Genomic DNA, 12,047 nt, shown 5'->3' on the forward strand with positions numbered 1-12,047 from the left:
TCGACAAACAAACCCGCTTGTATCTATAGTACTATGTAGGGAAGCAGGAATTACAACAAAGATAAATCGAACATTTTATTTCCCACACGCACACAGAGACAAATCCTATCACATATTTAATCACATAAAAAAAAAAAAAAACATTTATCCATTTACAAAGCAAGATAATACTTACAGTATTTTTATATAACAGTATGAGTCATAAAAACAACAATCTATATTAAACGATAACAAGACATTGATCAATTTAGATTACTTAATTTAGTTACAATTAATATTATTCATAATATTTTCTATAATAAATAATTCAGATCATTTTAATAGTCGTCTTCTGAAATATCACCTAAAGGTAATTCTTCGCATTCCATCTGAAAGTAGAGACATTTTTAAATGTACGGATTTTAATAACAAATAACGTTTCTTAAATATATTTTTAATGAGATATGAGTGAGATTTTTCAATTATTAAATTAAACAAAGTTTTTATTAAATATCAAATACACATTTCATAAATAATAATTTTAAGAATGTAGGTAGATGTTTAAATTAAATGCACTAATATAGTAAAATGAAAGCAAAACTATTTTTTATATAAATAAATAATATGAGTTAACTTTTTTTTATGTCATATTCGGTTTTTACCATCGATCATATCTTTCTTAGAGTCACTCATATCCGATGAAACGGAACGCTTATCTCACTCTATTTTCTCCGTAAAATTTTTTTACGGAGAAAATGGAGTTAGAGTTTTTCTCAACCAAACACGGATGCTTAGAGTAAATGAACGAAAACTGATTGTGGAGGTTGAAGTTTCTTAATCGAATATATTATATATTTTTGTTATTATATTACATAGCTTGAAATAATATATAGGACTTATATCAGTGCCACTAAAAAATACAGTATATTATATTAGTCAAATATAGGATGGATTCGGTAGTATTTATTTAACAGCTTTTTTTTTTTTTTATTTTGAAAGATATTGCAATAAATCAGGTATTAAATAAACATTTAACATTTCACAAAAAACTATATAAATAATAATACAACATCAGCCGCGGGGTCGACGGACTCGTTGATGTCTGAATGAAATTTTTAGGCACTTAAAATTCTTGTTTTTGAAAGCCGTTTTTCCGTCATACTTATAAGGCCTAGGATGGTCTAGCTTTAGAGATGTTCAACTAAAACAGCTCATAAGTCGTAATTCATTATTATCATTCGGAGAAAAGTTTAGGTAAACAGGTATGTATATTTCCAACAACGTATGTTAGCATGTTTTTGTTAATTATTCAATAGACTAATATTGGCGAGTTCCGATTTGACACGAGGAATATAACATCTCTATGTCCCAAGGTTGATGGCGCAACCGGATATTTATAACAATGCCAATGGCAACCACTAACTATCAGGTAGACCATTCGTCCGTCCGCCAACATACTACATAAAAAGAACTACGTAGTGTATCTCTCAGTTTCTATTAGGTGATGTTTTGACTACTTCGTTGGTGCAGTGCTAGATATAAAACCACAGAACTCGAGGCTCTGGATTCAAACCCTGTCGGGCACATATAAAAATTATTGGGTTTTTAATTTTTAATAATAAAATATTATCGAGTCTATTTCCTGTGTATTCTTAATTTATCATTAGTTACATTTTTGTTTATGTGTTATCTATGATTTATTTGAGCGAAATAAAGGTTATTTTCAAGATCAATAATTTAGACCGCCGTCACATGCGCGCTGAATTTAAAATCTGTTACGAATTTAAGTAATAAATATAAAATGATCATTAACCTAAAGTATATATCTAAATATTCTAATCAAATAGACCGCGTATTTAGTGATTATAAGGTAGCCCTTGTAATCCTGTCGAAAACTACTGAAATACTTGTGATTGCAAACCGCTACACTTTAATGACCTTTGGTCATTAGAGCAGCTGTTTGTACCAATGTGGTTGGAAAATTACTGAGAATTCGGATGTTACTGCCAATGTTGAGGGTTGGCACCCGTCTAGCGTGACTTTCATTTATTACGGTACATATATAATAATTTCATTGCAATTTTTATCAATCAGAAATGTAATAATAAATAAGTAAATAATATATTAATATAATTTGTTACGCGTCCGCCAGTGGCTAGACGTGATTGTAAAGCTCTTCAAAAATTTTAATTACTCTATGAAATATCTAGTCTACGCAAACATTTAATATTTTTTCTCAAGAAAAACTATCGACGTTCAAGATTCATTCAACCATTGTTATTATATCTAAACACGGAGAGCACGGAAGTGGAAAATCTGAAAATTTTTATACTCCGGACTGCTACTGAGAGTTTCTCCATGAGTAAAACAAATATCTCTTATTGAACACTATACTACTAACTCTAAGTTTATAATATATACGGAATATATGCTCACAAGTGTATATGTCGTCGGAACAGGAAACTGATAAAATTACGTTATTAACAATTAACTCTTTTTGACGGTCAACAGTTTATTTTCTTATTATTTTTATTTTATAAAGTGCATTAAAGAGTTAATAAAAAAATTAAAAAAACCCTAGACCTTCGTTATCATTATTTAATTTTTAACATAGATGAAAACCCGGCTTGGCTTGGGTAAAATAAATAAAACTAAACAAATACGGTTTATACTTATTTTTTATATAACACATAACTTTTTCATAAACGTTCATCTATAATTTATTGTGGATGAATGCCCACCGAGTCTACCTACGTACATGCACGAAATTATTATTTGGAACACACTTTCTGAACGCACCCGTAAACGTCAAACATGGCTGCTCGTTGAACTGTCATGTCACTGAATTTTATAGAAATATCGCAATTATGCGAATTTGCAAATACACGTTGTCGACTAAAACATAATTATTTGCTATGATCTATAATTATGGACAGGTTTAGATCGGATCTATTGTAGACCTGCACGAAATTATTAATATAGATATGTATTGGTAACCATATATAACGCTTTGTATAATAAATGAAACCTTTAACATAGAATATATTGTGTCATGTGACATATCTGCTTGTTTTCTAAACGAAACTTTTGTTTTGGAGAGAACTCACAATATATATATCAAAAAAAGAATCAACAATATCGATTCAAAATCGACTGATATCATGACATTTGCAAAAAAATTTAATTGGGGTAAATTGCAAGCCGTGCTCGTAGGAACGCGCTTAGCCATGGCAAGTGCAAATTAGTCAAACGTCAAAATAAGAAGAAGATATTATCACGGGTAGTCCCCGAATATACATTAGAATATATAGTGCATAAATATATTATATACATAACATCACGTACATTACTCTGATCCCAATGTAAGTAACGATGGTACCACATACACCAAGACCCAAGATAATACAGAAAACTAATTAACTTTTTCTACATCGACTCGGCCGGGAATCGATCCCGGGACTTCGGTGTGGCGTACCCATGAAAACCAGTGTACACACTACTCGACCACGGAGGTTGTCAAATATATTTAGATCGCGCAAGCATAATGCATACAAATACTAGTAACGATATAGACAGGACCTTTAAAATACTACGTTTAATTTTGATTAGGACTATGGGAACATATTCTTATAGGACTGTTATTAATTTACGTAAAAAATTAAATTTAGCTTACCAAAGTTTCATCATCAGGAACTCTAGACAACAAATCAAGCATTTCATTATGCGGTATTCTATTTGGCATTAATATTTTTTTTGTAAATTTATGAATTCCTAAAATTAAAAAAGAAAATATGAGTCCGGTCCGATTAAGACGTAGGTATTAGTCTCTCGGGAAATAATAGAGGTCAAACATGCATGTGTCAGACAAAAATCTATCATATGTATGTATATCTAACCCGCATCAAAATGATGATGCTCATCTGGAGAGGAGCTCATTTCACTACGCTGCTTAGATTAGCTCCAGCAGTGGGATTTATAGACTGTTACAGAATCCTCCAGCATTTACAGACGGTTACGTAAGGTAAAGGCCAGTGTGGATATTTTTTTTGTGACATTGCGCAAGACAATTAAACAATAAAATTAAAATACGTTATTAATTCAAATGGTTATTGTAATTAGGAAGAGTTAGCTCTAATAAATGAATTAAGATGAAATTGCTTACCCCATATTATGCAGATGTAATTAAACGGTATCAAGTACATTACAAATGCTATTAATATAATAAAAAAGATTGCCAAAACACTAACAAAGGGTACGGTGAAGTTGAACAAACTGAAAAGAAAAAAAAAACTTCATTAAAAAAGGACTTTAATATGGTTGTTACATTGAAAAAAAATTTAAGGCTTACTTTTTAATACTTTCTCCTGTACTTGCGAATTTTCCTATTATACTTTGTATTGAAATAAGAATTTCTTGGAGACTGTTTATTTTTTGTCTCAAGGATACGTTCTTGTCGTCCTAAAAATATTTAAAACCGTTTTAAAATTTAGGTCCGGCACGTGCCATTTGCATTAATTTAAAACTTATCGCATTTTTAATATATAACAAGTTTTATGCTGTTATAAATAAAATCATAACCTTATTTTCTCAATTTAATACGAATGTAAAATGTTTACAAAACATTTTAATTAAATAATGTAAAAGCAATGCAATCTTTAGAATATTTAGGTTTAGTTGATAATTATAAGATTGGAAGATGTATAATAAAAATATGGAACGATTGTTTGATGACATGGACAAGAATAATTGAAATTAATTTATAAATGTGAACAAAAAAGTCACTACACATCTTATTACGAATCAACTACCTTGTCATTCTTCGAATAAACTTGCAACCCAGTCTTCCCAGTACCTGTTAAAGAAAGATCTCGTGAATGATTTGCATAGTTGTTTATGAATCAATAAGTAATCGTTTTATACATTTAAATTAAAAAGTAATTGTAGCTTACCATCGGGCTTATACCAAATAAATGGAATTAATAGCAACAGAGGTAACATCCACATTTTGGCGTATATACAAAATGGTACCCATATTAATAATGCTATTGTATTTGCTTTCCTTGATTCCCATGCGAAACAAGTTCTGAAATAAATATCGGCATGAAGTCTGATCCGAACTAGAGCTGTTACTTAACGGTTATTAAAGAGATCGATGGTAAGGATTTCATTAATTATAAATCTACAAGACACTAATGTAATATTGTGTTCCCCATGCTTTTTCATGAGTCGAGATGGCCCAGTGGTCAGAACGCGTGTATCTTAACCGATGATTTCGTGTTCAAGCCCAGGCAAGCACCAATGAATTTCATGTGCTTAATTTGTGTTTATAATTTATCTCGTGCTCGGCAGTGAATGAAAACATCGTATGGAAATGTGTATATGTCTAATTTATACGAAATTCTGCCTCATGTGTATTCCACCAACCCGCATTGGAGCAGCGTGGTGGAATATGCTCCAAATCTTCTCCTCAAAGGGAGAGGAGGCCTTAGCCCAGCAGTGGGAAATTTACAGGCTGCTAATGTAATGTGATGTAAAAAATGCTTTTTCATAAGAAATTAAAGTTTCAGATATTTCCGATGTTTGAAATTAAAGAATCATTTCATAATGGTATTTCTTATGCCATTAGGTATTACACATTATTGTACCGAAATAAATCTATTATTAATTAATTAGATTATATCAGTTAACCTTTAATGTATAAATTCCTCTAGCAGAAATTACAATTAAAACACAATGTTTGGCACAACAAAAAAAATATATTATAGGCGAAGAATTTCTATCACTCTGTTAAATTTCTAATCGATAGTTTAATGGTTCTAACTAAATACAATATCTATAAAATATTCAGGAAATTATTATATGTCTTAATTCGTTGTTACTGTAAACTGTAAAAAAGGGTAAAGATAAAAAAACTTACTTCATAATATTAAAAGCATATACGATCCACGCAGAAACAACTTTAGCCCTCGATAAATTCCTTGCGAATAGATGCCTATCCAATTTTTCGTCTGTCAATAAATAGTTTATTTCCTTCGGATTTATGACACGAGCTGCAGCTTTTATCTTAAAAAAAAAGATTGATGCCACTGTATTGTTGCAATAGCATAGTTTAGAGTACCATTCTTTATTTGTCTCGCTGGAAAAACGCGTTACGCGCTTTCCCCACATGATGGAAAGTGGGGGGGGGTCTTACCCACTAAAAAACCAGCGATACCCTCTCCGTCTTTCGGCGGCCGCCACGGGATCGCTTACGCATACTACCGTGATAGTTTAGAGTACCTAACACCGTGTCTGTTAACGATAATAAATTAATATTATGAATTCAATGAATGATTATATTTAGCTTTGCATTCCTGCGTTATCAATTTCACAAGTGGGTAATTTTCTTGATGAGATTCAAGTATCTCGTTTTAATGATGTGAGAGTTCTATTAAGTTTGACTGTAATGTGATATTTGGTTAAACTTATCGTGTAACATAATCTTGTAGATGTAGATCAATAAGATTAAGACCAATAACGGGTCTTTGCGTTTAATGTTATCTATTTATTTATTCTATTACATCATATGTGTAGGTACTTTACTTCTAGGAAACCTTATCTAAATCAATTAATTATTTAACTTTTATTATTTAAATGAATGACACAATAACAATCTTGTCCTGATAAACCTTTCGCTCCGTATATAATAATTAATTTATTTAAATTAATTAATTATTTCCATGCAGTCAAAATTTATACAGTATTTTTAAGCAAGCACTTAATGTTATAAATTCTTATATTAAAAAAAAATATATAAATATACTTACGAAGTTCCAAATTATATTCATTTCTAGTAAAATTCTTGCGTTATTGCCTTTCGCTTTTTCTTTGAGTGTGCTATCTTTGAGTGCGTACCATTTCTTTCCAGGTCTTATACTAAGCAATGGTATTGAAATTTTACCAATTTCTTCAGATTTTTTCTCATCGAAAACTGAGACTTCTAGAATTGAAGTGATATCAGTTACCATACTGAAATAATATACAATTTAAGTTTTGCCTGACCATAGAACTATCTCTATTCCATAAAGACTTCTGAAGTATCACTCTCCACTACATAAGTCATATTAAAAAATATATATATATATAAAAGGAAGATCATACATTGATATTATTTTCATCCAACTAGGGTCGTTTGTTTTATAATCAGTTTGCGTTTGTATTCTTTCATTATTTAAATGAACGACACAATAACAATCTTGACCTGATAAACCTTTAGCTCCGTATATAACTACGGTTAAGACACCAATGTTATTAAATTGATCATAAAAACGATACCAAGCCTGCGAAAGAAAAAATTGTAAAATTTAAATAAATTAATACTTATTTCTGAATTTCGCTTTTTCTTTCGTCTATAATAGAAGCGAATTATTTAACTGTTCGAGTGTATAGTAATTCCAACTTACGTATTTATTTTTCAATATTTTTTTTTTAATTTCAATTTCATTTTCGTCAACATCATAAAGTGTATTGCCAAAGGTAGTTCCACTTATAGTTAAAAGAAAAAATATTTGAATATGTTTAAATTCTCCTTCTAAATTTAATAACATTTTATGAGTTCTTTCTTTCTCTAGTTGTGATAAGTCTAAAATACACCTGAAACATAAAAAGAATGTTCGCCGTTTTGATGTAAACAATTTTAAATATGGTTTAATTATCTACTATAAATTTAAAATTCAACAGGGAAATGTTGCTAGCATTCTTGCCACCATTCCACGCGGTCAAGATTTGTACAGTAATTATTTTTAATTCATATTTGTATATATTTAAGGACTTCATGTTAATAATTGTTTAAATTTTACCTGCCCATAAAAGTGTCTTTATCCCATAAAGTTATTTCTAAAACGTTTTCATCGTCATACATACTTAAATTAAATAACTCTTGAAATTTCACTTTCGTATCGACACTTTTAACTAATTTGCATTTACGTTTTTCTGTACCTAACCTAAAACAATTTATTTATTAAAAAAATATATAAAAATGTTAATGTCTGAATCAGGTACTATTATTGTGCTATATACCTGAATTTAAATGACAAGACGCGTGCCTTTTCGTCCACCACTTCTTCTAAGCCTGTAACTTCAATCAATGCAATGCTGACCGTCGCTATTTTATTTTTTTTAAATAATTTTATCATTCGATGTTTAGATGTGTTGGATAAAATGTACTGCAAAAATACTTAATATCTACATGACAACATTGATTATTGTAAGTATAAAATGTATAATTGTAATTATTTTACTTGTTTTAATTTTGAATGCAATTATTGTTTAAGGTTAATTGAAATCGCGGCTTATACAATTTGAATACATATCAAAAAACGGACTCACTTTGTCAACCTTTTCAAGAGATTCCTTTCTTCTATTCTTACTCTTCTTTTCTTTTTCTTCAGTTTGTCGCTTTTTTAGCCTACATTCTATTCTATCACGGATAGATTTAGGAGGTGGCGTAAGCTCAGAAGACTCATCGCTTTCTTTTGAAACTTCATTCAACCTTCAGAATTATATTTTATAAATATTAATATTATTGAAAAATAAATCGCTTACCTTTTATTGTATGTAGGTAAAAAAAATATTCAACTTACGATTCAAGGCTTGTTTTAAAAAAATCTTTATTGAAAAAATCATTTTCAACGTCGTTTTCATACTCACAGTCGATTTTATCACATGTTTTTGTCATGGAATCAGATTCTGTAACGGTTGCTTCTTTGTATAATATTTCTTCGAAGGTGGCATCTTTTTGTTTTTCTTGGAAAACATTCGTTTCTACGTAAAAAATTGAACGATTTACACTTACACTATTGTCAAATTTATGCACTTGATCAACATTACTTAAATCACTAACACTCACAAATTTCTTTTGACTTTGAAATTTGTAATCATCATCGAGATTTGTCAAAAAATCTATAGATTTTGATTTTTCTAGCTTCCTTTGCATTTCTTCATATTTGTGCTGTATTTTTTCATGTAGCTTAGCGATGTGCTTTTTAGTGACCCTTTCAGTTTTTTGTTCATTTTCCATTTTACTTTATGTCTTAATACAGTACGTGTAACTGAACATAGCTGTTATCGAGAAGGAAATGCTAACTTTACTTCACAATATCGATTACTTACTATCTTTACTCGTATCTTATCACATGTTTTCGCTATTGATTATTTTGAATTTGTAATCCTTTATATTAAACCATCAAATTGGATTTCTGCAAACTCCTAGACCCAGCATTTTTGGTAAATACATTAAACTAAAAAAGAAACAAATAAATATATGATTTAATAAAATATTATTCGCTTGTAAACTTTGTTTAAATATATAGTTTTGTTGATCGTACTTACTTTTTTCGTTGTATTATAATGAATAATAAATAATTATTTTATTGTATATATCTTATTTTTATCTAATAATTATATATTATATGTACTTATGTCGGTATTCGATATTTCGAATGTCATAAATTTGTGTAATATAGTAGAGATTTTAGATAATGTTGATAAGATTTGTCAATAATATAATTTCTTTGTTTTTGCGTTGATTTGGAAAATGGATATCTTTGTATGTACACTGACATTTTAACTTTTCTGAGATTTCATCTGTTCTGAATTTATCAAGAATATAATAAATACTTTATAAACCGATCAATATTTTTTAATATTATAAAGTCCAGTAATTGTTACTTAAATTTATATTAATTTAGGACCATCGGACGTATATTTCTAAGCATCTGAGCAATGACAGTTGTACTAATAAACTTGGGTGGCAATTATAGTATTATATTTATCATTTTTGTTACTGATAAGAGTTAATGAATTTGTTGAAGTGTTTTGTAGCCCAGGAATCCCCTGGTTGTGATAATTTTTTTTAAAATATATCTGGCTACTTAGTGTCATAATCCAATTGTGATTTAAGCAAAGTTATCACTTTGTTTTACCTTCAATTGATATTTTTAGCTGAATATACCAGATCGATACAAAATTAACATTATATCAAAATGTAACGTAAATATTGTTTCTAATTGCATCAAATTTTATGTTTTCAGCACGAGAAAACCAAATACTATCTAGACTATTAGTTTTATCGTGTACAATACAATTGTTAGTTAAAAACATTTAACTTTAAGATTTTTTAATTTTACTTAAAATAGGTATGCAGACTTGCAAATGTTACGGCGTTGTCTAGAAGTATGCTTTAACGCGTTTCCTCACATGATGTGGGGGTATGTGGGGCTCGCCGGCGATGAAAGCGCCGGAATACCCGCTAAAAAACCAGCAATACCCATTCTGTCCTTTTTTTTTGGGGATCACTTGCGCATACTACCGTGTCGTCCCGACGGTAAGCCCACCTCTGTGGCCTTCAAATGCTAGGGGTTCTCAGGGTACAGAGACCCCTTAGCCCCAGCGACATTTATAGCGGAAGGATAGCGCAGACGTCATTTCTTCGGTCTTCGGCGAAGCGGGTCAGCAGCACTGTTCTCACGCTCCCGCTTCGCGGCCTCATTCTGTGACATGTTAGTATGTCGTTTTCACAGAACGAGACTATCAGCACCGCTCTCTGTTGATGGCGTTTACCTGTCTCCGCCTACAATGGTCTCCAGGGAATGGCGCTGAGGCCCCGATGCGGCACATTCAATCAGGCTGTGACGCGTCGTGCCCGAAGGAGCGCCGCACCTGTGACAGGAGGGGCTCACCTCCCGCCTTGCTATATGGTGCAGATACCTACTGAAGCAACCGTGCCCGGTAAGTCCACCGTCACATAGACATGGCATGTTAAGAACGTCGATGTTAACATCGTCAATACGCCTCCAACCTTGGAATCTAAGATGGCATGTACCTTTCAAATCGGAATTAAACAATATCTACTAAATACTTATTAGAATTTGTGACGAGTTGTACCTACCAACCCAGACGGACTCGCGCAAAGTCCTACCAACAAGTAAACCGCTTAATTCGCAATCTTGCTAAATTTTGATATCATAATTTAAAAATAATGTGTAGGCACTCGTTTATGATAATATCAAAGTGGAACGAAGTTCTTACAATGTGAGTCATCATTTGTACTAGCAATTGATACTGATAAATGTTGAATAAAATTGCTTAATTTTGTTATTATTATACGAAGTATACTTGCCACACACACACAACAACAACAACGCGCACACATAGTAAAGAGCGGCGGCCGAGAAGGGGAATAAAGGATCATGCTTTTTCTATCACGGTATATGAGTCTTATATCTTACCCCCGAGGGTGCCCATAGATTTAAACGAAAATATTTTGTGGAGCTAAACAACTATGCATTAAGTTTTCGCTTTTCAAGCTAATTCTTAATGTAAAATTTGGACATTATCGATTGATAGATTGAATTAGGATATTAAATGCACTTATGAATAGTCATATTACATTATAAATTAAATGTTATAATACCAATGGTTCCAATCGTCTGTTAAGCTGAGACAAAATGTCACTAGCTACTCTTTTTGTCTGCCTCCCAAGAGCAGGATATTAATTCGCCTTTATTTTTCATGTTCCTCTGATAAAAAATCCGCCCCTAAGATTGGTATAAGAGGATTTTTCAGTCGCTCTGTATATAATATATTAGTTGAGATCTTCGCCTACTGTAAGCTGGTTTAAATAATTTCCTTTTTTATTTGAAAGGTTACAGCATAAAATTAAAATAAATTGCTGTTCTCCAAAAAAGATAGATAATGCAAGGAAAGCCACTGCAAGTCTAATACTAAAATTAAATGTAGTATAAAGTGTAAACCAAAAATTATTATAACGTCAGATTATTATTTTTAACTCTGTTTTAGGTTATTTAGTATCTATTCAAATTTTATTTCAACAAAGGAAAAATATAATAATACAAAAAATAAAATACGAAAACATAATCAGAACACCTTCAAATGTATACCTAATTTAATTTGCAAAGTCTTGATAAAATTTTATCGAAATTATGAATTTGTTAAAATAACTATTTCTCATATAAAAGTATTTAAATTTCCAAACCAAAAATATACTCCTAAAATTATCAGTCATATTT

General features: G+C 30.7%; 1 protein-coding gene across 1 annotated transcript; it reads right to left on the reverse strand.

The window, feature by feature from the left end:
• Window positions 1–317: 317 nt before the first annotated feature.
• On the reverse strand, window positions 318–9,037 carry LOC125069548 (multiple C2 and transmembrane domain-containing protein-like). The gene is made up of 14 exons (XM_047679069.1): window positions 8,601–9,037; window positions 8,347–8,509; window positions 8,038–8,183; window positions 7,818–7,961; window positions 7,422–7,611; window positions 7,120–7,298; window positions 6,786–6,987; window positions 5,897–6,042; window positions 4,929–5,062; window positions 4,788–4,831; window positions 4,328–4,437; window positions 4,142–4,251; window positions 3,653–3,750; window positions 318–368 (listed from the first exon to the last, which is right to left on the reverse strand). Exons 1-14 carry the CDS (start codon window positions 9,035–9,037, stop codon window positions 318–320), a joined length of 2,154 nt encoding a protein of 717 aa, XP_047535025.1.
• Window positions 9,038–12,047: the final 3,010 nt, after the last annotated feature.

The sequence above is a fragment of the Vanessa atalanta genome, chromosome 15, assembly GCF_905147765.1.
Source record: "Vanessa atalanta chromosome 15, ilVanAtal1.2, whole genome shotgun sequence".
Taxonomy (NCBI): domain Eukaryota; kingdom Metazoa; phylum Arthropoda; class Insecta; order Lepidoptera; family Nymphalidae; genus Vanessa; species Vanessa atalanta.